The sequence below is a fragment of the Lepidochelys olivacea genome (assembly GCF_965140295.1).
Source record: "Lepidochelys olivacea isolate rLepOli2 genome assembly, chromosome: 1".
Taxonomy (NCBI): Eukaryota; Metazoa; Chordata; order Testudines; family Cheloniidae; genus Lepidochelys; species Lepidochelys olivacea.
Window position 1 is genome coordinate 250,089,710 of NC_140411.1, and position 26,810 is coordinate 250,116,519.

General features: G+C 42.2%; 1 protein-coding gene across 1 annotated transcript in view; it reads left to right on the forward strand.

Moving 5' to 3' along the window:
* Positions 1-26,810, forward strand: part of KDM7A (lysine demethylase 7A) — an 89,415-nt gene that overhangs the window by 12,508 nt on the left and 50,097 nt on the right. The window contains exons 2-4 of the mRNA XM_084649980.1: positions 11,414-11,499; positions 24,187-24,304; positions 25,198-25,358. Coding sequence (XP_084506106.1) covers positions 11,414-11,499; positions 24,187-24,304; positions 25,198-25,358 — 365 coding nt within the window. The remainder of the gene's footprint in view (positions 1-11,413; positions 11,500-24,186; positions 24,305-25,197; positions 25,359-26,810) is intronic.

The following is a 26,810-nucleotide window of genomic DNA, read 5'->3' on the forward strand; positions in this document are numbered from 1 at the left end:
GTGTGGTTGATTGGTCAGTCTATAATTCTGGTGTTTGTAACTCCTGAGGTTCTGCTATATTGTGGATGAAATATACTTGCAGAGCTGTGTCCTTAAAGACAGTGCCATTTTACTTTGCATTGACATGTCTTTTCTTCTTCATCAGTAAATCGGCTTCCTCCCCATGCTAATCAGTATTAACCACCCACAAATAAAATCAGTTTTGATATTTTTCTCTCCATCACATACAACTCCAATTAATGAATCCTGGACTGCTTCCTAAATAAAACAAAAAACCTGAGTTTTTTATCCTAACTACACCCCAGAATAAATTAATTCTGCACTCACCCTTATTCATAAATAAATGAACGAGAAGGAGCTCTCACCTTTCCCTACAAATGAAGGAATTGCTAAGCCTCTCTATTTTTCTTGGCTCTACTGCTGTTACCATCCTGGACTCCAAGGAAGCTTTCTGCCTCTCAATCCATCTTACCTAAGAGTGAGCTGAGGTGTGCTAGACAGAAAATTGTGGGCTGTGTTATCTGCCCAGCAGCTATTGATGTCTGGCTGCTCACTCTAAAGGCAGTGCTGCTGCAAGCAGCAGCACACAAGTAAATGTGGCAGTGCCATACCATGCCACCCTTACTACTTCACCTTCTCAGAGCTGGGTGGCCGGAGAGCAGTGGCTGTGCCCCCATCCCCACGAGAACCCCAGTTCCCTTCATACCCACCCAGCACTCACAAGAACTCCATCTACCTCTGCCAACTCATCCCGCTCCCCTCTGCTCTGCAAAAAAGCCCCGCATATCCTAGACCAGGGGTCCAAACATGTGGCCTGCAGGCTGCATGTGGCCCGCAGTTATTTGCTGTGGCCTGCCAAGCACCCCGCGCCCCCCCCCCCGAGTTATTTCCTGAGGCCGCCAAGCTCCCCTCCCCCCCAGCACACCATGTCCCCACTCCTCTGCCTACCTCCAGGTGCTTCCCACCATCAAACGGCTGTTTGGCAACGCTTAGTGCTTTCCGGGGGGGGGGGGGGAGCGGGAGCCATGTGCTCAGGAGAGGAGGTCGAGAAGAGATGGGGTGGGGATTTGGGGAAGGGATTGGAATGAGGGCAGGGAAGGGGTGGGAAGAGGCAGGGCTGGGCCTCATGGAAGGGGTGGAGTGGGGGTGGGGCCGGGGGCACTCTGGGAGGGTGTCAGTGATGCAGCCCTCGGGCCAATGTACTAGTCCTCATGTGGCCCTTGTGGTGATTTGAGTTTGAGATCCCTGTCCCTAGACCCACATCCGCAGCCCATCATGTAGCTCAGAAACTAGGTCCCTTAAGGCGCGGAGCCTACAGCCCCAACCCATGCACCCTGCCCATATCCAGACCCCTCCCCCCCCCCCCCCCCCCGACTCACATAGCTTCTACGCTCCCTTGGACTGGCCATAACTTCTCCTCCTCCCCCAGCACCTGTTATGGCAGGTACCTTTAGCCATAGCCCCAAGAATGGAGCCAAACCCAGCCTAAAGATGTCCTGGAAGGAGGCGGGGAACCCCTCTGACAACCTTCACAGAGACTCGGTGTGGCCAACTGCTCCAAAGAGATACACGTAGTTTCTCTCCGCTGCCTGAATGGTCCACCTCTTATTGCACTTTAGCTGTCCAAGTCAGCGTGGCTCCCTCCTAGGGAGGGTGTTTAAATGTGTGTCCCCTAGTTGCTAGTAAGCCGGTGCAAAGAGCAATAGGCGTTGTGAGTGGAGGCCAGACCAGGAGCTCCACCTCCTCTGCAAGATTGCACCACACGCACGAGAGTCTGGGATCCCTTGCCATATCCTCAGGCACTCCCAAGCCACTGTGTGTGTGTGTGGTTCAAGTAGGTTGTACATATCAGCTCCTGTAGCTGCCAGCAGCAATAGAAAAGTAAGGGTGGTAATATCATACTATGCCACCCTTACTTCTGCGTAAAGTTTGACCTTTGTTCAGGGAGGGGTGGCTATGGGGCGGGGACGGCAAAGGAAAATTTTGGAGTGGCTATAGCCCTTGCAAGTCCCCCACCCCCAGTGTCGCCCCATTGCAGTATAAAACAAGAGAGTTGATCTCTGTGGTACTCCGAACACAAACCATTTAGACATTTATAAGACTGTTAAAAGACTTCCAGAAAAAAGCTAGCCGACACTGCTCTCTATCCACCCAGTACTGAAGGCAGGGCAGAGAGCAGCGGCTGCTGGCCAGGCACCCAGGTCTGAAGGGAGAAAGAAAATGTGGTCGCTGGCTGCAGATGACAGGTGGTCGGTCACTCTTCACAGTTTCTTCATAGTTAAATTATAGGGGGAAACGTTCCATGGCCTCTGCAAGTAGTTGCTTGTGACAGATGGTCTCTCTTCAGAGGTGGTCACTAAGGCAGGTTTTACTGTACTGTAGCATGGTCTGCATACAGAAGAGAAAGTTCTTCTTCAAGTAGTGTCCCTATGGGTGCTCCACTGTAGGTGTGCTTGTATCCTGCACTGCTGATCAGAGAACGTTGGTAGCAGTGTCTGTTAAGCCTGCACATGTGCTGTCTCTCCTCATGTCTTGCCACGAGGCTAGTCAGCATGCATGGGCTAACCTCACTCAGTTCCTTCTCAACCACCCTTGGCTAGCGACGGAGCTATTCACAGTCCATTACGACCATTGCTTTCGATTTTGCATTTCTGTAGTTAGTTGGCCTCCTAGTACCTAGTGTAGTTATAGTGATAGTTTTCTCCCTTTTTATCTTTTCCCTCTTAAAAAAACAAATAAAGAAAAAAACCCATAATTTTTCCTGCTTTTTTCTCCTTGTTGGGGACCCTGCCCCAATGGGGTATGCCTCGTTCATGGGGCTTCAAGAAATGCCTTTCTTGCAAAGAGGCGATCCCTGTTGCAGACAAGCACTCCCAGTGCATACACTTGGGGAAGGCTACATTCAGCAAAAGTGTGATCTCTGCCAGCAACTCAGGCCCAGGTCTTGTAAGGATAGAGAGGTCAGATAGAAGATCATGTTAATGGAGGCGGCTCTCTGGACCCTTGCCACAAGGTACCTGGCAGGCTTGCATCTTCCCCACAGCCCTCAACATCTAAATGCTGTTGATTGAAGAAACAAGCCACTGACCCCTCTCGTAAATCGTTGAAAAAGAGAACGGGAAGTCCCCATAATGAGTCTTGAGATAGCCACAGACTGTTTCCAGCACGCTTGGTTTCCTTGGTACCGACACCACCGTGACAATCCCAACCTGGTATCCATGGCTTGCAGAAATCTACAGTGGCAGGTACCATTGACAAGCGTACGAACCTGATGGGCACGGGCATAGAGTCAATGGTGTTGAGGGACAAGGACAGGAATAAGCAGTCTGCTAAGAAGTCATTGCTGGTACGCGATTCTCCAACAGTACAGTCATTGACTCCTTATCCAGCACCAGAACAACTGGCATAGGCAAGATTCTCATCCCTCCCCCACCTCTCTCTGGTACCTCTAATGGCACTGAGTCAGTACCGCCAGTATTCTGACACTCAAGGGACCTTTGTGTATCAGATGTACTGGAGTCTCTTTTTCTCTGTACCGGCTCTGCCCAGCACTACCCTGCCATACTCCCCCTCCTCCCTCTAGTGAGGGTTTAGATAGTGAACTGGAGGAGGTGGTGTCACAGTACTCCTCCCAAGTGTGCCCAATATCAACAGAGCACTCAGGCACACTCTCAAACGGTCCCACCACCGCCATCTTGATACAGCCACCCATGGGCACTGAGCTCGGTGCCACCACCACCCCAGTGGCCATACTGGGACTCTTGGGCTGCATATAGCTACCATGCCTCTCGAGCTTTTAGGCCCACCCAAGAACCCTTGAGGTGCACCACTTCTGTTTCCGTATCCAGAGTTTCAGAACCTCCAGAAGAAATCGTGGAGGAACAGGAGGGCAGTGTTGAGGAAGAGGTTGACCCTGTCATGTTTCCCTGGATGAGGCAGTCATGCCTCCCCCACCATCTCTGGCGGATGACTTTCACCTCTTCCAGGACCTGGCAGAGAGTGGCAAATACCACTAGAAGAAGTCAAGGACACCCACCACCACCATCTCCTTGACACTCCATCTTCCTCCTCAAAAATTGCCCTACCCATTAACGAAATAATTCTGGACCCTGCACCAACTATTTGGCAAACCTCAGTATCGGTGGCACCTGCCTGAGAGCAGGCAGACAAAAATATTATGTCCCAGTGAGAGAGACTGAATTCCTCTTCTTCCACCCTTCACCCAACTCCATTGTGATGGATGCTATTAATTCCTACAGCTGTCAATACCAGATGAGGTCCACTGCCTATGATAGGGACTGGAAGTGCTTGGAACTTTCGGGGAGGAAGGAATACTCCTTGGCCGTGCTTCAGTTTCAAATTGCCTCAACATCTATGAGGCAAAGGGTTCTACTCAGCGCTTACCTTAGGTGGTTCCCAGAAGTGACCAGTACGTCCCTCTGGCTCGAAGGTGCACGGGCAGCCAGGCAGCTCTCCGCACTGCCCCAGTCCACAGGCGCCACAACCACAGTTCCTAGCCAATGGGAGCTGTGGAGCTGGCACTCTGGATAAGGGCAGCGTGTGGAGTCTCTATTGCCTGGCTGCCCCTGTGCCTACGGGCTGCAGGAACTTGCTGCTGCTTCCAGGAGCCATGCAGAGCTAGGGTAGTCGGAGCCTACCTTGGCTCCACTGTGCCGCCAACCGGACTTTTAATGGCCTGGTCAGGGGTGCTGACTGGAGCTGCCAGGGTCCCTTTTCGACCAGGTGTTCCAGTCGAAAAATGGACACCTGGCAACCCTACAATCTGGATGTAAGTTGAGGATGGAAGAGCTTGAATCTGGTGGCAACCAAGATGTCTGAGCACCAGAAGGCCTGCTGATCCTTCTGAACAATTTATAAATCCACCTATATTTTTGCAAAGCTCCCATGCTTGCTTTCCCTGATAAAGCTACATAGTTTAGAGATAATAGGGGCCCTTAACAGTATCTAAAATAGACTGAACTTGTACTCTTGTGGCTTAAATTGTTGGCACATAGTTTCCGCCTTTGATTCTGTCTGTTCAGCAGTTTGTCTAAATGGAGGAAGTTTTGTAAAGAAACCCGTTATGACTTTGCAAGTGACACAGTGCTAAGGGTTTGAGACCAGACTTTTTTCCAGGTTCAGGATGACTTCCTTAGCATGTCTGAGTGATATCTGTCATAGCAGGTCTGAGGTCTGTTTATACTATCACACACATTACATTTTTGGTAACTAGGTCTGATGCCCATTACAGGATCCTGCAATATTTAATAAAGTAGTATTTCTCAGACTTACTTCTTTGAGAGTTGGTAGTTCGTTCCCCAGTAATGGGGAATCTAATAGTTCTAATGTATTTGCTTCTGGTCGGGCCTGCAGTGTGCTAGGTGCTGCACAAACAAAAAAAGGTACTGTTCTTGCCCAAAAATCTCAGACTATACTCTCGGGAAGAAAGGAAGATTACTGAAGTAACTGTAATTCTTTGTCTTCATGCACACCTGAATCGTGCATCTATACAATGTTTTTGAACTGTGGTTACTGGTAAGTAACTCTTTAAAGATTTTTTTGACAATGGATAAATGTAAGCAGAAATATTCACTGGCCCCATATTGAGTAGTTTGTTCTATAATTATGCTTGTTCTATATGAGGAACTACTTATTTACCTAGTTCATAGCAGTTTGGCATAGGTGTAAGAAACAAATGAGTCAACATAAGAGCTGAATATTATCTTTCAGAAAGTCTTTGACAAAGTCCCTCACCAAAGACTCTTAAGCAAAGTAAGCTGTCATGGGGTAAGAGGGAAGGTCCTCTCATGGATCAGTAACTGGTTAAAAGATAGGAAACAAAGGGTAGGAATAAATTATCAGTTTTCAGAACGGAGAGAACTAAATAGTGGTGTCCCCCAGGGCTTGCTAGTGGGACCAGTACTGTTCAACATATTCATAAATGATCTGGAAAAAGGGGTAAATAATGAGGTGAGAAAATTTGCAGATGATACAAAACTACTCAAGATAGTTAAGTTCAGAGCAGACTGCAAAGAGTTACAAAAGGATCTCACAAAACTGGGTGACTGGGTAACAAAATGGCAGATGAAATTCAATGTTGATTAATGCAAAATAATGCACTTTGGAAAACATTCTAACTATACATATAAAGTAGTGGGGTCAAAATTAGCTGTTACCACTCAAGAAAGAGGTCTTGGTGTCATTGTGGATAGTTCTCTGAAAACATCCACTCAATGTGCAGCAGCAGTCAAAAAAGCTAACAGAATGTTGGGAATCATTAAGAAAGGGATTGATAATAAGACAGAAAATATCATTTTGCCTCTATATAAATCCCAGGTATGCCCACATCTTGAATACTGAGTGTAGATGTGGTTACCCCATCTCAAAAAAGATATATTGAAATTGGAAAAGGTACAGAAAAGGGCAACAAAAATGATTAGGGGTATGGAACAGCTTCCATATGAGGAGCAATTAATAAGGCTGGGACTTTTCAGCTTGGAAAAGAGATGACAAAGGGGGGTATGATAGAAGTCTATTTAAAAACATGACTGGTGTGCAGAAAATAAATAAGGAAGTGTTATTTACTCCTCCTCATAACACAAGAACTAGGGGTCATCAAATGAAATTAATAGGTAGTAGGTTTAAAACAAACAAAAGGAAGTGTTTCTTCACACAATGCACAGTCAACCTGTGGAACTCTTTTGCCAGGGGATGTTGTAACAGCTAAAACTATAACAGGGTTCAAAAAAGAACTCGATAAATTCATGGAGGATAGGTCCATCAATGGCTGTTAGCCAGGATGGGCAGGGATGGTGTCCCTAGCCTCTGTTTGCCGGAAGCTGTGAATGGGTGACAAGGGATGGATCACTTGATGGTTACCTGTTCTGTTCATTCCATCTGAAACACCTGGTGCTGGCCACTGTTGGAAGACAGAATACTGGGCTAGATGGATCTAGTATGGCCATTCTTATCTTTGTTTACTAATAATGCAGTATTGGAATGACACTGGAATATAATGGATGACTATTGGTTCCTCTTTTCACAAAAGAAAGTTCAGTTTGGTCAATTCTTAGTAGAGTGATATAAAAACGAACATCTTTGGGATCCTTTGTATCTAAGGCACTTTCTTGTCAGTCAGTTTTATCTTAGATCTAAGGTTTAAATGATGACTTTTTTACTCTCTGAATATTAATGATCTGTCTTAGTCATTTAGGCTAGCCTTCAAATACAGTTCATTTTTTCAGTTTGCTTTTTCTCTACAGAAGGAAGTGTTTGTATCTGATGACATTTTCAATCTGTTTCTCAGTCTTCATCTGCAACCCAAGCTCTAAAATCTTTTGATTGTTTAAATTGCTCCCTGAAGGAGTGACAAATTGTGACTTAAACAGAACACTTTCTGTTTACAGAATATCCCAGAGCCATTTGGTGGGTTGGGACAGTGACATCTTTAGCACTTTCTGTTGTTTGAATCTTCAGATTTTGCTTACGTGGTGTCCTATTGACACTTGGAGACAGTTGACTTGAGTTAATGAGTAACCAGACTTCCATGGGATTTCCAAACTGATTTTGGTATCTCCACTCCCATTCCCCTTGATAAAAATGCTCACATTGGCATTCTTTTCTCGGGACAAGGAGTGGGAGGGGTTATTCTTTGCTTATCTTGCAGTAGTTGAAAGCTTGTACTGCTAATAAAGGTACAATTAATGTAAAAGTGTTTAGCTGGCATGTGCAACCGAGACAAAACTGAGCATAGGAACTGTAGGCAATGTTTTAGTCAAAATATAATGCAATTATTTGCACAACCTGTTTTACTATAGAAAAGGTTTTTCTATAATTTGTAGAATTTGTTTTGATTTGTGATCGTTTGAAAATTAGCAATAATACCTTATATTTAAAAAGTATGGTATTAATCTTTAACACGTACATAACTATTGCAAGCACAAAATAGCTAAAATGGGGATTTTATTTCTATTTTTATAAAGCATCTTTTGGAGAGAGAAAATCCTGTGGGGGTGTCATTTTTAAAATTGGTTTTAAAGCCACTTCAAAATTAGTTTTGTTTTATTATGCATTCTATACACTTATGTGAGGCTAAATCATTTTGTTTTAAGGTTCTCTTCATTGAACAAAAAACCAAACAAACGCAAAACTACCTCTATATAAACCCCATAGCTAATATTACTTATTTTGAAAGGATTATATTATTGGTGGTGGTGGGAAGGTATATTTGTAATCAGTTGTTACAGGTACAGTTCTACTATTTCAATTTGCCAACGCCACATGGAGACTCCATTTAACTGCCTTGAAACTTCAGTTTTGTACTTCATTTCTGTAGTCAAATATTAGTCCTAAACAGCTTTAAAGCTCTTTTTTGGATGGGAAAGGAGAGGAGAAACTGAGTAGGAGAGGGGCTTGGGGGGAAAAAAGGTTGAATGTTTGGTATCCTCAAATGTTTTGTGTACGTTTTCTTTCTGGAGCAGCCTTCCAGTGGGAGTAGTGGAGGATAAAAAAACAACCTTAGCTTCGCTTGATAAATTTATGGAGGGGGATGGTATGATGAGACAGCCTACAATGGCAGGTAGCTGATATGCGATAGCTAGCAGCAAATATCTCCAACGGCTGGCAATGGGACGCTATATGAAGAGGGCCCCGAGTTACTACAGGGAGTACTTTCGTAGGTGTCTGGCTGGTGGGTATTTTCCACATGCTCCGGGTCTAACTGATTGCTATATTTGGATTTGGGAAGGAATTTCCCCCGGGTCAGATTGTCAGACCATGGGTTTCTTTTCCTTCCTCTGCAGCATGGGTGGGCTCCAGCTGTGTGCTAATTGGACCGTGGATTGAGAACCGCTGGACTAGGTGATCATGATGGTCCCTTCTGGCCTTAAAGTTTGAGTGTATATGTTGTACGAAGATTGTGGATACTTTGTGGTGCACTTAGAACAGTTTTCGATGGGAATAGTCAGTGGCAGATTGGCCTTTGGTGTAGACTGATGCTGTCTGGAAGGAGTTTGTCTTGTGGCTCTCAATTCTAGTGAATTAAAGAGTTTCATGGCATTCTTTTGAGATATATTGTGTGTTTAAAGGTTTTTTTAAGTTTGTCCTTTGTAATAAAAATAAAAATAAAAAATGTGCCTAATAAAAACATCTATCTGGAACCATCTTAAAACTCTATCACAATTTAAGGCTTGGGGGAGATCAGCTTTTAATAATCTGATGGAGTTTTTTGATTGCTGTGAAATTACCCAATGAAACCTACATATTTTTATAAAAGGTTATATATGATAAATCTTCTTTATGTGGTCAGTGGGAGCATTTAATATTTTCTTGTTACATTTAATAGCATTTCTATTTTATCTTTAGACCACTTCTAATGTATTGTTATAGACAATAAAATAAGCATTTGTGTAAATACAACTACTTATTTTGAATGCAGAGCAGTTCAGCTTTGATGCAGAGTTCATTAATTGTGCTCCGTGAATACAAACGTTTTAACTGACTTCTCATGCTACCATATATAAACACTTGTGATAAAAGATACCTAGACTGCAGTGGATGTCACTGAAGAGCACTCTCTTCTTGACAAGTCAGATATAGCACGCGAGCTTTGCCTTTTTTTAACCAATTTGCTGTCGACCTTGGGTCTGTTATGGCTTCGGGTCTAACTTACATGGCAATAGTATCGGGTAATTATCTGTTTGCATTGGATTTATTAATATGAATGTTTGGTAAACTTTTATGATTAGTGCTCTACCAAATTCATGGACATGGAAAAACGTGTCATGGACCGTGAAATCTGTTTCTTTGTGTGTTTATACTGTACGGATTTCACAGGGGAGAACAGTGTTTCTCAAAGTGGGGGTCCTGACCCAAAACGAGGCTGCGGGGAGGGGTATCCCAAGGTTATTTTAGGGCGGTTGCAGTATTGTCACCCTTATTTCTGTGCTGCCGTCAGAGCTGGACGTCTGGAGAGGTTGCTGTTGGCCAGGTGCCCAGCTCTGAAGGCAACAGCGCAGAATAAGGGTGGCAATACCATACCATGCCATCCTTACTTTTGTGCTACTGCTCATGGTAGATCTGCCTTCAGAGCTGGGCTCCCAGCCAGCAGCCGCTGCTCTCCGACTACCCAGCTTTGAAGGTAGCGCTGCCATCAGCACCAGCACAGAAGTAAGAGAAGCAGTACTGCGACACCCCCCTCCCACCCCAGCTCCTTTTTGTGTCAAGACCCCTATAATTACAACACTGTGAAATTTCAGATTTAAATGTCTGTAATCATGAAACTTACAATTTTTAAAATCGTAGGACTGTGAAATTAACCAAAATGGACCATGAATTTGGTTGGGCCCTATTTATGGTATAAAAACCGTTCTTTAATCTTTCATCATTATTTATGAACAAGTCACATACTTCGAAGAGAGAGGAATTCTGTCAAACGTTGGGTGCCTCTCAGCAAAAAGAGTATTTAAACAATAAAATTTTTGAGAAAATTCTATATGAACACTGCTTTTCTAAATCATTAATCTCTAGTGATGCAAAACCTGCAAAATACCACTATCAATACTTCATTTCATATCCAGCTATCTTGAATAGAAAAACCTGACCTTTTCCAACCTTGCTGGGTTTTTATAGCCATCCATATATGTTGGTGTAATCTTACCAAGAGAGGAAGTAACCTGCTGTAATATTTGGTCTAAATTATTTTTAACTGGCCTAATTATAGGTATTTTATAACAAGCGTGATAAAAAAGTTTGTTTATTCAAAAGGATGCATGTTTTGCAGAGAAGAAGAATACACTTTAATGTGGTCACTGTTAGCTGCTGTTGCAAGGGAAGGTATGAGGAAAAATGAATAGTATACCTTATTTCCCTTTGATGTTTGAGAGAATAGCGGCCTGTGTTCTTTTAAAATTTTTTTTTTTATGTACAGTATGCTACCAAAGACATGCATTGCCACATGGGAAGCAACAAAGCTTCCATGATGTCTTCTGTAAACTATCAGCACTTAGACTTGAGTAATACATTTTTTCTGGCTTTGCTTTAATTACCTTGCACACCCTGCTTCTTGTAATTAAGATCAAAGCATTTGTGTAGTTACACTGTGGAATTTACTTCCATCTGGTTACTTTTTATCAGATACTTTAATAGTATTCCCAATTAAACTTTGATTTGCATATTTTTAAAGTAACTGTATAGATGCTGAAAGTGACACACATAGTTTGGCTTTGGAGCGGAGTCTTGATGTATGTAGTTCTGACTGCATAGAGCTGCAGTATGTTCTGGTAAATGTTGCTAGACTTAACTATTTTTTTTTTTTTTGGAGGGGGGCTGGATAGAGAGGAAAATAAAAGGACTTGGACTCTTGAGATTTTGTTTTTCTTCTCATGAGCATTGAAAACAATTTTTTTCTTTTCAGCTGTGTCAAAGTAGAGGAGCACCATGCTGTTGACATTGATCTGTACCACTGTCCCAACTGTGCAGTTCTGCATGGACCATCCTTAAGTAAGTACTGAATGCTCAAACAAAGATGAAGGGTGTAAATGACTATATATATTCTGTCCCCAACCTGGAACTGGAAAAAATTGTTGGGAAGGACATTCAAAATGTAACAGGCTATTTATGGCTAATTCTAAGTTTTAAAAAGTAGTCTGGGGAGGTTCACATGATGCACGGCAGAAGATAAATTGGGTTAGAGCACCTACAGACTTTTTTCCTAACGGTCATTATCCCATAAAAATGTAAACCACAACTAAAGATCAAACACAGAGAAATTTAACTGAATATTTGGATTGTGACTGGAGTTTGAAGAAAACAAAACTGAGTTGTAGGGGAGAGAGGATGGTGGTGACTTTTTAAGTGACTTGAGTGTAGGCAACGATGGTGCATCATTCTTCTCAGGTTTCATTGGACACTGGTGAATATAGCAGGGAAGTGAAAACTGACAAAATCCTAAAGGACCACACTATAAAAACAAGGAGTTCTTATTCAAGTGATTGCTCATGTCCATTCCGTTTTAGGTGTGTGTGCTTGTCTCACGCGCTGGTGCCGGAATTTTTTCCCTCCGAGATATCCGTAGGGGACTGGCTCTGGCACCCTCTGGAGTGGTGTGCATATGCGGTGGTATAAGGGGTGCTGTTGGCTCCCCCCTCCCTCAGTTCCTTCTTACCGCCTGTGATGGTGCTTGAACGTCTCCTTGCCTTGGCAAGCTTACGTCTCTCAGCTGTGTCTAGTTGTGAACTTTTTGTATATATTTGTTAAAAACTTGTATACTATTATAGTTCCAGTAGTGTTAGAGTTAGTAATAGTTGGTTAATCCTAGACAGAACTTAGCCTAGGGATGGGTCATGCACTAGTCCCTAGGCTTCAAGCCTTGTGACTGCTGCAAGAAACCTATGCCACTCGGTGATCCGCATAAAAGGTGCTTAAAGTGCTTGGGGGAACCAATGTGGGCGACCAGTGTCACATCTAAGAGCTTCAGGCCATGAACAACAAAGGAGTGGGACATTCGTCTTTGAGCGCTCCTTATGGAGTCAGCCCTCGCACTGGCATCGGAGCCGACTAGATCGGACTCTGCTCTGAGAACCGCAGCCTTGGTGCTGAGCACGCCGCCGGCACCAACCTCAGACAGTCCCATCCCCGGTACCGGCTAAAAAGCAAAGAAGGGCCAGAAGAGGCCATTTTCCTGTTTCCTGTGAAGGGAAGGAGAGAGCCGGAGGAGATAAAAAGACCCACGAGGGGCAGCTCTTTCGCTCTGGACTGTGGCCTACTGAGTTGTCGAGCCCCCTTCAATCCCTGCCCACCACCCCAGAAAGCGGCAGAGGCACTCGGTGGTGCTGTCCATGCCGGAGGTCTTTTAGGTTGCTACAGACATATTGTCCCTTCTGGTGCTGTCCACGCCAGCTACTGGGGTGCCCCGTTCAAGGGGGAAAACCTGCCCTGGGACCCTTCGAGCAGTCTCCATCTGTGCAGGGGATGCCCCACCAGCTCTCTTCTGAACAGCGCCACCAGCCCCCGGATGCGGGTTGGCTTACCTGCCAGAGTTCCTGACATTGTTCCCCCGTCTGCAGGCAGTGTTCACTGGGATCCTGGCGTTGATCATTGGCTGTCTGGTGTAGACCCTTGGAGGCGTGTCGCCAGTCCCCAGAGCTCTGGCGCCTGGAGCGTCCGAATCTCCAATTTGCCAGTACAGATTCCCATGGGTGCATTGATGGTCTCTAAGACATCGATCCTCTTGCTCCCAGTCCACAGAGCAGCACCGTTCTCATTGCGTGAAGTGTCGATCACGGCACCGAGAGACATGGGCCTGGTACAGCTCCCCAGCAGAGGTCCACGGAGAGAGCCGACGGGAACGGGGTAGACAGGCGACATCAGTCCCATTCTGGTCCCCCAGACAAGACTCCCCTTCCTTGGGCTCTAAAAGTGAGGAGTAAGACCTGCCCGCAGGCCAAGACCACCTGCTGGGGGCATCGGCATTTCCTTCTGGGCCCCCAGGGGCTGCATGGCCCCAGGGCCAATGACCAACCCCGACACCTGTGGAACTCCTGGGCATGGCCAACCCCTGGATATCTGTGGAACCCCAGGGTATTTCCCCAGCCATTGCAGAGGCATTGGTCGGTCTCAAGGGCATCGGAAAGGTGGTCGGCCACAGTCTCCCTCCCACCCCCTGGCTTGTAAGCAGAATCAGAGAAAGCTCCCCAGGGACAGCCAGCTTCATCTGAGGCTCTTTTGGCAGAGGCAGTGGAGTTACCAGGCCCATCTGTACCTGTCTCCTCATTATCTTTGCCCGACGAGGTGATACTGGGGCCCTCTCACACAGTTCTTCAGGATGACACAAAAGCCCACCAGGAGCTTTTGAAGAGGGTGACATTGAACCTCGGGCTGGAAGCAGAGTTGTCGGTGGAGCCTTCAGACTCCCTGTTCAATGTGCTGAGTGCAGCAGCCGCCTTGAAGGTGGAATTACCAGTACATGAGGGAGTTGTGAAACTGAGCAAGGCCCTTGGCAAAGCCCATCCTGCCTGCCCCCCCATCTCTAAGTGGGTGGAGCAGGAGTACTATGCCTCCACTAAGGGGTTTGAATACCTGTACATACCCCCCGCCCCAAGCTCACTGGAACTGTCAGCAGCCAAGGAGCATGATAGATAAGCCCAACCGGGATCGACCCCTAAGAATAAGGAGGCGAAGAGGCTTGATCTTTTTGGTAGAAAGATTTATGCTACTCTCAGCCTCCAGCTAAGAGGTGCCAAACATCAGGCCCTAATTGGCCACTATGATTATAACATCTGGCAGTCCATGGCCAAGTTCGCAGAGTCGCTGCATGAGGAGCCCAGGAAGGAATTCCTGGCTATTCTGGAGGAGGGCAGAGCAGTAGCCAGGACAACCCTACAAGTGGCTTCAGATGCGGCAGACTCCATGGTCTGGTCTATGGCTTCGGCCATTTCAATGAGGCTGGCATCCTCGTTGCAGTCATCCGGCTTCGTGGCAGAGGTTCAGCAGTCCATCCAGGACCTCCCCTTCGACAGCTTGGTGCTGTTCACAGAACAGACAGCAAGTTGCATGGCCTAAAAGACTCTAGGGCCCCTTCATGCTTGGTGGGTCTGAACACCCTGGTTGCCCACGAGAAAGCAGTTCAAGCCGCAATAGTCCCACAGGTTTTTGTGGGTCCTTCCCGTTCAGAGTCATTCTGTAAAAAGGTCAGGGGCTTTAAGCATGGCAAGGCCATCAGCCGAGCTCCTCAGCTCACTCGAGCTGTACCTGCACCCAACTAGGTAATAAGCAGGCATTTTGAGGGTGTGCTTGAGCATGGGTCCTTAGCACAGTAGCAGGGAGGTATAGGCTCCAGTTTATTTCCTCCCAGTCTGTCTTCAGGGATCCTTCTCACGAGCATCTACTTGCTCAGGAGGTGCAGGGCCTTCTGCAGGTGGGAGCAGTAAAGGAAGTTCCTCTGCACTTAAGGGGAAAAGAGTTTTACTCCCACTATTTTTTGATCCCAAAGGCCAAAGTGGGTCTGATAATGTCATAATCATATAATATTACTGTGAAGAGTATGGGGTGCAGTGTCACACTATCCTCTTGTATCTTTCTAATTTTTCTCATTGCCTGTCTCCGTTCCAGCTTCCTGATTTATAAACAAATCCCCACGCATCCCTGTGTGAACCTAAATCTCGTAAGAATTAGCCTAAATCTCCTAGGAATTGCAAAAGAAACCATCATTCAAACACAGTGCCAGCAGAGACGACTTCTCCATCCATTCCCTCTTCATTAAATCCATTTGTGGTGCAGATCATGAGTGGAAAGATGGAAGACTTCACTTCATTCCTTGACGGGTTACTTGCAAACCTAAGTGGACAGATTTCCTGAGCAAGTAAAAAAGCAGGGAACTTGCAACTTAAGTTAGTGATAGTAGTTGTAGATTGCATCGCATATCTTTGCCAAGGGCTGAGCCAGTTAAAAGCACAGGTTACCAGAACAACCAAGTACCTTGAAGAGTTAGAGAAGATACACAGAAAGCAAAAATCTGAAGATTGTCTGTCTGCTAGTAGGCAATGAAGGCATCTTCAGTTCCTTGATTTTCCGTGAATGTTCAATCTCTTCTCCAAAAGAAGGCAAGGTGAAAACCAGCATGACCTGTTGTCTTCTGGATTCCCATCCAATAGTGAACTATGGTTCAGCCCTGAAAAATAAAGGATAAGTTCTACATGCTGTACCCTCCCAAGCTCAAGGTTGTATACAATGGGTCGCCTATATATGTTTCACCTGCAGATAAACAGGGATTTCTGGTCATGGATTGGCAAAATTGAATCTGTTCTGAGCAGCTGGATTTATTTCACACATTTTCTCTGTGGTTTTGTTTTTCTTTTCTATCTCCTGACTGGGACTTCATGGATTATAAATTAAGTGACACAGTAAATTTTGATAAGGGGTAATTTTGGCAATATTTCATCTAAAATTATGCTATGTGGCCATATTATTATGGGATCAGTTACACTGACTTATAGTGTCATTCCCATATTTCTTTGGAAGAACAGAATTATTAAGATAGAGCCCCAGTGTTGCAGCTCTCTGAAGATGGATGTGTGGGGTTCGTGTTTAATCACACACATTTATATTTTTTTATAAATTAATAGGGGAGGTAGATATCAGGGTTTGTATTTTTTTCATTTGTATTATGTAATTTTGCTGAGACAGGAAGTGGGCAGGGAGGAGTTTCAAAGGTGATTAGATAGTCTGTTTGAAGTAAAGGCTCATAAATTCATCCTACTGCAGGGTTCACCCAATACTCCCTAGACTTGGAGCTTGATTTCTGTGCTTGATAACTTTTGAACTTTGTCAGCATGTCGCACAGGAGTTTTGATATACAACATACTTGGTTATGCTGTTTGATTCTTACCACGTGATAGGTTTTAAATATTTTGGGTTTTTCCTCCCAAAGGGATGACTCCTGTATACTGTAAAGTTTGTATAATTTCTTAACCTAGGTTTCTGGGAAACTGGCTCCTATTAGACTTTTATTTGGTCTCTAGAAAATGTTCAAAATGAAATACTCTGGATCATTAAATCAATACCTGTTCCTGTAATTTAATGGCTAGTTTGGGATTAAATTTGCTTTTGAAGAATATGAAGAGCATTCAGATTACTATCAAAAGAAAATAGTAGCCTCTTTGGAGGCAAACTGCATATGTTTTCCTCTTGTGAGCATATTTAAATTGTGCCGAGAGTGGATGGAGCAGGTTCTTCCCTTTTCATTCAGCCCTAAGAGCAAAAAGGTATGTATCTTGGAGCGTAATGATTAAAACATTTTAATAATGGAGGAAAGAATATTGAATGGAAAAGAGTAAATGTTGTGAAACACTTACATACATAATAGTGTGGTCTTGGTTTTTTAAAGGCTAACCCTCTTCTTGTTAAGCCCTTACCTAGGGAAATGTTTTGGGTGGAGTTTTGAATTTTATTCTAAAAGTTTATCAGCATTGATTTTCCACCCCTCCCCTCCCCAACCAATTCCCCGAGGATATTTGAAAGATTGCTGAGAGGTTGGGTAACCGACCTTTCTCTGAATGGCATATGGAGATTACATGCTAAGAATCCAGCTTTGCCTGCCTTTTCTAGAGTGTTTCTGATCTGTATTGGTGTGACATCTGCTCCTCAATTAATAACGTTAGAGATGAGATGTTAAAGTTGTTGCAGCCCTGATTGTTTTGGAAAATTAATCTCTTGTATAGGATATAAATTAATAGCTTCAGGATTAGCAATGTTTAGTTTAGGGGCTAAAAGCCTTGTTAAATGCCTTTTTGCACTGGTGTGGTTATCAATTCTCTAACCTTTCATCACTGCACCTGTCCTATGGATCAAAATACAATATAATGCATGGAAATATCCACCAACCTCCTCCAACGTTCTTCCCACACCGTCTCTGAAAGTGTGGTGTGATATATGGATGGATGGAGGTTTTTGGGGGTTGGGTGGGGAGGGAAATGGGCTTTGTAATTTACCTTGACTGCTAATAAATCCTGGATCTACCAAATCAAGGAGAGAGATATGTTCCAAACTTAAGTATGCCTCATGAATGTTCAGCTGACAGTCTCCTTCTTAGAGCCCTGCAACCCAACCTCAACCCAGTGAAACCCAACTACAAGTGTCAGGTCTTGCAGCACTTCTCACCATACACACCACAGCAGAGGGAGGCAGACTGCAGAAGTGGGCTGTTCATTGCTGCACTGACTCTATATGGGCAGGAGGAGGAGAACTGACTCCACAAGCAGGAGTTGGTGGCAGCGCTGACTCAGGTTTTGGGGGAAGGGTCGGGTTGGAAAATGACCTGACCCTCTCAGTCTTGGTTTGGATGGGCTTAGGTCTGGGTCAGGCCTAAAAATTAGGCCAGAGCAGATTTCTATCTCCCTCACTTATATCAAGGGGCTTACAGCTCAAGTACCTGCACTGATCGCCACTGCAGGAATATGACATAAGGATAAGGGTGCACTTTGCATTGGAAATTCTTTGAAAGAGAAGATGATGTAGAGTAAAAATTATCTTAATTGGTTCACATTGTTTCAAGTGGGTAAATAATCTAAATTTATTAGGCACAATAGGTGAAGTCTCTATTCTTCAGCACATCACCTCTGTTTGAGCTGAAATCTTGATTTGGGCTTTCATTAATTGGCTCTAATGTTAAAGGTAGGGCTTTCGATTAATCACAGTTAACTCAGGTGATTAACTTAAAAAATATTAATTGCAATTAAAAAAATTAATTGTGATTAATCTCTTTTAATTGCACTGTTAAACAATAGAATACCAATTGAAATTAAATATTTTGGATGCTTTTGTACATTTTTCATATATATTGTATTCTGTGTTGTAATTGAAATAAAAGTGTATATTATGTTTTGTTACAAATATTTGCACTGTAAAAATGATAAAACAAAGTATTTTTCAGTTCACCTCATACAAGTACTGTAGTGCAATCTCTTTGTTGTGAAAGTGCAATTTACAAATGAAGATTTTTGTTTTGTTTTTTGAGTGCAGTTATGAAACAAAACAATGTAAAACTTCAGAGCCTGCAAGTCCACTCAGTCCTACTTCTTGTTCAGCCAATCGCTAAGAGGTTTGTTTACATTTATGGGAGATAATGCTGCCCTCTTCTTATTTACAGTGTCACCAGAAAGTGAGAACAGGCATTTGCATGGCACTTTTGTAGTTGGCATTGCAAGATATTTATGTATCAGATATGCTAAACATTCATATGCCCCTTCGTGCTTTGGCCACCATTCCAGAGGACATGCTTCCAGGCTGACAACACTCATTTAAAAGAATGTGTTAGTTAAATTTGTGACTGAACTCCTTGGGGGGAATTGTATGTCCCCTGCTGTTTTACCTGCATTCTGCTATATATTTCATGTTCTAGCAGTCTCGGATGATGACCCAGCACATGTTGTTCATTTTAAGAACACTTTCACTGTAGATTTGACAAATCGTAAAGAAGGTACCAATGTGAGATTTCTAAAGATAGCTACAGCACTCAACACAAGATTTAAGAATCTGAAGTGCCTTCCAAAATCTGATTGGGCCAGGGTGTGGAGCATGCTTTGAGAAGTCTTAAAAGAGCAACACTCCGATGCAGAAACTACAGAACCCGAACCACCAAAAAATAAAATCAGCCTTCTGCTGGTGGCATCTGATTCAGATAATGAAAATGAACATGCATCAGTGCACTCTGCTTTGGATTGTTATTGAGCAGAACACGTGAGCACCATGGACGCATGTGCCCTGGAATGGTGGTTGAAGCATGGAGGGACATATGAATCTTTAGCGCATCTGGCACGTAAATATCTTGCGATGCTGACTACAACATTGCTGTGAGAACACCTGTTCTCACTTTCAGGTGATGTGAACAAGAAGTGGGGAACCTTATCTCCTGCAAATGTAAACATGCTTGTTTGAGCCATTGGCTGAACGAGAAATAGGACAAAGTGGACTTGTAGGCTCTAAAATTTTACATTGTTTTATTTTTGAATGCAGTTTTTTTGTACATAATTCTATATTTGTAAGTTCAACTTTCATGATAAAGAGATTGCACTACAGTACTTGTATTAGATTAATTGAAAAATACTATTTTTTTACAGTACAAATTATTTGTAATCAAAAATAAATATAAAGTGAGCACTGTAAACTTTGTATTCTGTGTTGTAATTGAAATCAATATATTTGAAAATGTAGAAAACATCCAAAAATATTTAAATAAGTGGTATTCCATTATTTTTAACGGTGCCATTAATCGCAATTATTTTTTATAATTGTGCAATTAATTGCAATTTTGTTAATCACTTGACAGCCCTAGTTATAACTGAAGAGCAATCAGTTCGGAGAAGTGGCTGTTCCTTTAAGGTAGCCCACACTCTAAGCATCTACATTTTAAGTGGGCGGTGTGGATGATGGGGTTCCTTAAGCAAGGTTTCAAAAGTGCTCCATGCATATGAAATGCTACATAAGTGTGAAATATTACTTGTATTTATTATAATAATAATCCCTATTACTTGAAATATATTTTTTCCAAAATTGTTTTGAAAGAAGCTTAAACATAATTATGTTCAGATTAAAAGGAATTTGTATTGCAGTTCCAGGGAGTATATATGTTAGGGATATTTTTCCACCTAATCATTACAAGATTGTTTATAACAATATAACTTGTAGGACTAAAGGTATAAAAAGAGCAAATTCCATATTACCAAATGTCAATTAAGGCTGACTTCTGGCCCACCAAAGAATCCACTGTGCTAATAAAGGCAAACTGCAGCCCCGAAAGGAACTCTGCTGTGTAGTTTAAAGATGTAAAGATCAAATTCACTAATACCAGAAAATCACTCAGTTTATTTTCACACTTCAGCCAGAATTAAATCCACTTCTGATGCTGAATGAGCAAGCAACAGGTCGACAGGAGCTTCACCAAGCAACCACATATGTAGGAGCCCAAACTTTCAAGTGTGTGCTCCTGACTTGACAATGTATGGCATCCTATGGGTATGCAGTTTGAGTATCCACATGTCAGCTTGACTTGTGCACTTATCAGATATTTCATATATGTTTTTGAAAATATGGGCCACCATATTCTATTCCTACTCCTGCTGGGTAGACATGTAGATCACTGCAAATGTGTTTTAGTTGAGGGTTGCACTATTGCCAACCCGAGGCATTAAAAAATGAGTAATCATGAATAGCTTAAAAATAGAGGTATTTTAAAAATTAATACATTGTGGGTTCTTATTCTTTGCCTACTGGTTTTGAAGCCTTTAGGTTACACTTGGGTTATGTTTTCAAGTTTCTTTTGCTTATCATGAGGGCTAGAATGTTTTTTAAACCTGAGACTCTCATGTAGTCAATTGACTGCAGAATCAGGAGCTCCCAAGAAAAACATTCATGCATGTTGGCAACACTGCTTTTCATCTTGTTTTAACCTCTTTCAAATCCCATAGGTCAGCCTGTTTCTGTTGTGGTAGCAGCTAAAGACCCCAAACAGTATTAAATCCCCATTGTACAAACAAATAACACTGACAGTCCCTGTCTAAAATCTAGATTGTGATTTTTCTGAGACAATAGGCAAGGGTCAAACAAAGAGGCAAGTGGAGGGGAGGGCAGGTAGGAATAGTAAAGGTGTGTTTACATAAATTATTCAGAAGTGGTTACTGGCCTGGTGTGCAGAATGTAAAAATTGTAATTAAAATAATAATTAAATCAAAATGTAAATAATGTTTTCTCCTGTACTTCTTTAAACTAAACTTCTGGCCCATTCTCTGTTGCTCCTTTTCCTAAAACACCTCTGCGTCTCCAATGGATTTCCTTAATCCATTTTAGTGTTGTAATTGTGGCAGGGACTTGCTTGTTTGCATTGGTGAGGGGACAAATATTTTTCCTTCCACTTCTTAGAGTTCATTTTTTACATGGCATGTTCATTCTAAATGACAAAAGTCAAGAAATTTGTTTTTTAAACAGAGTTATTTTACTTATCTGATTGTAAAATCCAGTAAGACACACTAGAACAGTACACAAACTATGGAAAATAATTGACAGTTAAATACAAAGGTACTTTTCTTACTGCTTTGTATTCTTGAATATTCTCTCCTGCTCAAGGAAGCATGGTGCACCTCCTCCCTAAGAACCACGTGGTGAAAAAGAATTAACTGAAATAAAATTATTAATTCCCAGCTCTCAAATGTTTAAAAACTGATTGTAAACATGAGTACTGCACTGTAAAAATAAATGTATTATGCAACTACTACGTTCTTTCATTGCAGTATATTATTACATCACAGATGAATTTTGGTGGAAGTGTTGTATGTTGCACATAATCAAATTAGTGGCTAATACTCTGCATTATTCAAATATTATTTATGATTTGAGGAAGTAGGTTTGGAAAGTTAATTAAAACTTGGCTTCATTATTCTTGAAGTACTGCTGAATATTTGAATAGTCTAGCTCTACAACACTGATTATCAGGTTAGCAAGTCACTATAAACATCACATGTTTAATTGAGCCAATTTATTTTCCTAAGTGTCTTTTAAAGGGCACAGTTTGTTGCCTCTGCAGAAAACAATACATCATTAGGAATAATTACCTGTCATGTATAACGACTGGGAGATGCAAATAGATTAATTAGCTGTCAATCAGTGCTGGACTGCAGCTGGTGATTCTGAAAAACCAGCAGCAAAAAATACTAGAGCTTATTAAAATAAAGCGAAGATAGGCGTGTGGGTGATTTTTTGGTTTTGTTTTATAATTGAGAGTTCAGTCTTACTAGGTTTTATTGCAGTCTTTGGTGCAATATAAACTTTTTACAAGAGCTTATCCTAAATTTATTTAATATTTGGAATTATGGAATATTTGTTTAATTTGTTTTGGGTTGAATTAAGATCCAATAATATTATCATATTAATAAAACTGTTTAGTTGTCAGATTTTGTTAGCCAGGCTTTTTTCTCAAATTTTGAGACACCATTTGTGTAAGCTGGCTAGTAACCCGAGCTCTTTCCTTTTCAGCAGATATAATCAAGTTCTTGATCTGTACTAGAGTAGTAATTATTACATTACACACTTGGTCTCAGTATATATCTTGGGGGCAGCTGTCTATTAGCAGCTATCTAATACTATTGATCACAGTTTGGCATAGTTTTTTTGTTTTAGAATTTATCAGAATAAAATAAGTATAGTCTGAGTTTTAAGTTTTTGTTCAACTTCCCTCAAGTGGTAACTGTACATTGCAGATCAATAAAAAGGTAGTGAGCAACTAGGGCTAAACTCAGCTGAAGTTTTATTCCAAGCTGATGTGGTATGACACTTTTTGCTGAGGTACCTGATTGGGAATTTATTTGGGGTTCGCAGCCTCTGAAACGATAGAAGCTGAGTGGAAGAGAATCACAATATTCATTGTGTTGGTAGAAAGTGCTAATGAAGTGTTGGCATTCTTTGCCATCAAATTCATGGTTGAACGTTTGTTGCTTCTAAAGGAAGCAATAGCCTTACATTCTGTCTGAATTACGGTGCCAAGTGGTTGATAGAAATTAAGAGTAATTCATAGAAGTATTAAATGGGTTTGAGGACAGGTGATATTCAATCATTCTGTGTTAAACTGGGAAGCTTTTAAGATTAAGTAAATTTGCCAGTTTTTCAGTTCTCTTAAAACAAAAAAAGTGAGGTGGGAGACTGCATATAATTCCTTTGTGGCTTTGTGTAATTTTTTCAGTAACATCTGCGATTTGTAATGGTGTAACTGGCAAAGCAATTTATATGAGGACTTCTAGTTTTACATTTGTGTTTAGCTCTAGAAGTCTAAAGCCTTTTGCATGAATATACCATGTAGCTAATAGAAGAGAACCAAAGTCAATTGCCCAAAACCATAAAGGAACACCTATTTATCCTTTTGTTTTTATTAATATAAAATCATCCATCTGGAGCTTGATTGTATGTTGCAATTGCACCTAAAGGCTTCACTTAGGTCTAGAACCCTTGCGCTAGGCGCTGTACAAACATAATAAATAACAGTTCCTACCAAAAAGAGCTTACAAACTAAAAGACAAGGTGTAACCAGTGGATGGGGCAAACAAATGGGGTGAGGGATAGGATGAGTGGATGAGGGAGGAGTAACCAAAAATAAGTCATTTTAATAATGGCCAAAGACTAGATTTTTTGTATGTTTATACAACTGCTAGCATATCAGAAACCCCACTCAGGATTATTGGGATGTATTGGTCTATGGTAATATAAATATTAAGTAATAATTTAGTTTATCTTGAAGTTGTAGGATGATCTTATGATTAAAATGTAGGACTGAGCATTAGGAAACCTTAAGTTCTATTTCTGGCTCTGCTGTAGGCTTCCTCTTTAGTTTTCTGGGCGAGCTTCAGGCTGTTAGTGTTTGTATTCCCTTATTACAGGAGTGTTGAATTTTAAATCCTTATTCAGACGCTGCTTTGAGATTCCCAGATAGAAGGAGCTATAGAAATGCAAAGGATTAATGTTTTGTTATTACCACCATAATATTTTAAAGATGACTCTTTGTTTATGCAACAGATGAAGTCAACTGAATTAAAAATAGACAGTCAGTCTAATTAACGTGATTGGTTCACTGATGGAACATCAGCCAGTCTGACCCATACCATCAACACTGACTAATTTTAAATTTAATCCCTTTAAAAAAAAATCTAGTGAAGAAGAGGAGGAACTGGCACAGACATGACTACACAGAGTTTGAGGATGGTTCCAAACCAGTCCAAGCTGGAACACGGACTTTTGTTAAACAACTGCGGGCTCGCTCATTCCCAAGGTATGGAAACTTGCTTAGAAGTCAAATCACAAAAAGGGGAAAAACCTTGGGTATTGATCATGTCTAAAAGGTCTTCCTAACATGCCTCCACAAAAACACCACCATCACAAAAAACCCTTCCTCCATGTCTGAGATCTAATTTTTTTCATCCAGCGTTTCATATCCATATATTTGCCTTCAAGGCACCTTGTTGTAGCATCCATCAATCAAATTACTACACATGGGTGTAATTTCCTATGGAGTCTATCACTACCAACCCATACTGTTAGTTGTGTTGCCTCTTCAGCATTTTCAGCCTGTCTGGTCCAGGAAACGAGACTCAGAAATCACTTCCCATTTTCTCTCTAGTGTAGACCACAAACATTGGAACAGTGGTTTATCTAGTCCCAGATGCTTCAGAAGAAGATGAAAGAGATTCCCCTGGTGCACAGTTATGTAATAACCTGGTCATAAAAGACATTTCTTCCTTATTCCAACAGTTAAGGGTTGACTTACTCTCTAAAGCATGATGACTTATATCCCTTTTAAAAGAAAATGCTTTTTATTCTAATATATCAATGTTGTCCTTATCCGTGTAAGTGATTTTTTTAATCTTCCTGAACTCTTGTCTTCAATGACATTCCGCAGATTAATTATGCTTATAAAAATGTACTTCCTTGATTGGTTTTAAATTTGTTGTCTTTTAGTTTCATTAAATGTAATCAGCAGGCTTGCCTTCACCTTGAGTGCTTAATTTAATATAGTTGTATCCACTTATTTTAATTTGATTTATATTAGCTATGTAACTCCAATAAGATGTTTCGTTGAAACCTGCCAAAGTTTTTTTTGTTAATTTCTCTTTCAAACAGGTTTACTGGTTTTTTGGTGCTAATATTTTGATTTTTTTCCCCCAGTGCTGATGAAATCATTTTGAAAATGCATGGCAGCCAGCTGACACAAAGATACCTGGAGAAACATGGGTTTGATGTCCCTATTATGGTTCCTAAATTAGATGGTCTAGGGCTCAGACTCCCTCCCCCTACCTTCTCCGTTCTTGATGTGGAACGCTATGTAGGTAAGGGACTTTCTGGAATATGTGTGAATGCTTCAGCGTAGAGTGAATTAAATACAATAAATATTTGCAAAGCTACAACAGTTAAAGGATACTATATGCCTAATCTAAATTGAACAGTTCTTACGAGAAGGTTGGCAAGGGTAAATTAGACCTACGAATTTGGGTTTCATTTATGGGTATGCATGTGACGATTGTATGCCCATAGCTCTCAACATTCACACCTGGCAACTTATGGCACAAGCTATCAAAATGTGTGATAAATGACTGAAATGTTGAACAGCTGTATTTTGTTCTGCGACATACTATAAGCAACAGATTATAATGGTTTTTGAGGATGTTTTCTTACACTGTGAATCAGATAAGCTAGTTTTGTAATCTGTAGTCTAGTGATGGGGATGGGGGGCTTTGTTACAGATTTTAAAAATGGTTTGTCGCACAGTGAGAACATCTTTTAAAGGGTTTTACACTTACCAATTATTTATTGCTGCTGATGCATTGCACAACAAAGCTTTTGCATAAGTGAGGGTGTCCTGAGGGTGTCTGGGGTGTTGGGGAGAAGGTCCTTGCCTGGGCTTCTTATGTGGCTCTGGGCGTGGGGGTGAACTGCACCAAAATACAATCTCCCCACCTACACTGTTAATACATGGAGGTTTATAGCTGCTGTTTGGGTCCAGGGACTCCCAACTGCTGCATCTCTGGAACCCCCGCTCTTCTCTGCCCCTTCCCCTCCAAGGAGCAGAGCAGCCTGAGAGGGAAGGAGAGGAAGAGAGAGTAGATTTCAGACAAGTGAGGAGGGAGGGTGGGAGCTGTAGGGCAGAAATATTCACAGTTGGGGAGGAATAAGGGAACCGGAGGAGACTGAAAGCTCAGGGTCAGATCAGTTCCCTCCCTCCTCACCTCTTATGTCTGCAGATAAATTTGTTAGTCTCTAAGGTGCCACAAGTACTCCTCGTTTTTTTTGTGGATACAGACTAACACGGCTACCACTCTGAAACCTCTCATATCTGTAAACTGTTGGTTCCTTAGTCTATCTAATCCTTCCCTTATAAGCTTTTTTTCTGCTCCCTGGGGGAGAAGTTCAGGGAGCACCATAGCTTCAGCAGGAGCATTTAGTCTTCCGTCAGGCTTGCTGGGCAGTCTCTAACCACCTCAGGACCACCTGAATATGTGTTTCAGTGGTTCAGTGAGACTGAGCCAGCTGCAGTGTGGAATGTGCTGCATAATATACTACAGCTAAGAGTTTTGTGTGTGCGCCTTGTACTTGGTGCCTTCGAGGAGCAGTGGGTGCTGTCCGGGGTTCTCTGCTCGGTGTCCCCGTCAGGTTTCCTTCATTTGACCCTTTGACCTCACCCCTGTCCCTGTTATCTCATTAGTTGTCCCCCGGAATCATTTGGCTTCCAGGTCCTGTGGATCCTCCCCTTAGGCTGGGGGGAGGTCCTTTAACACTTCCTG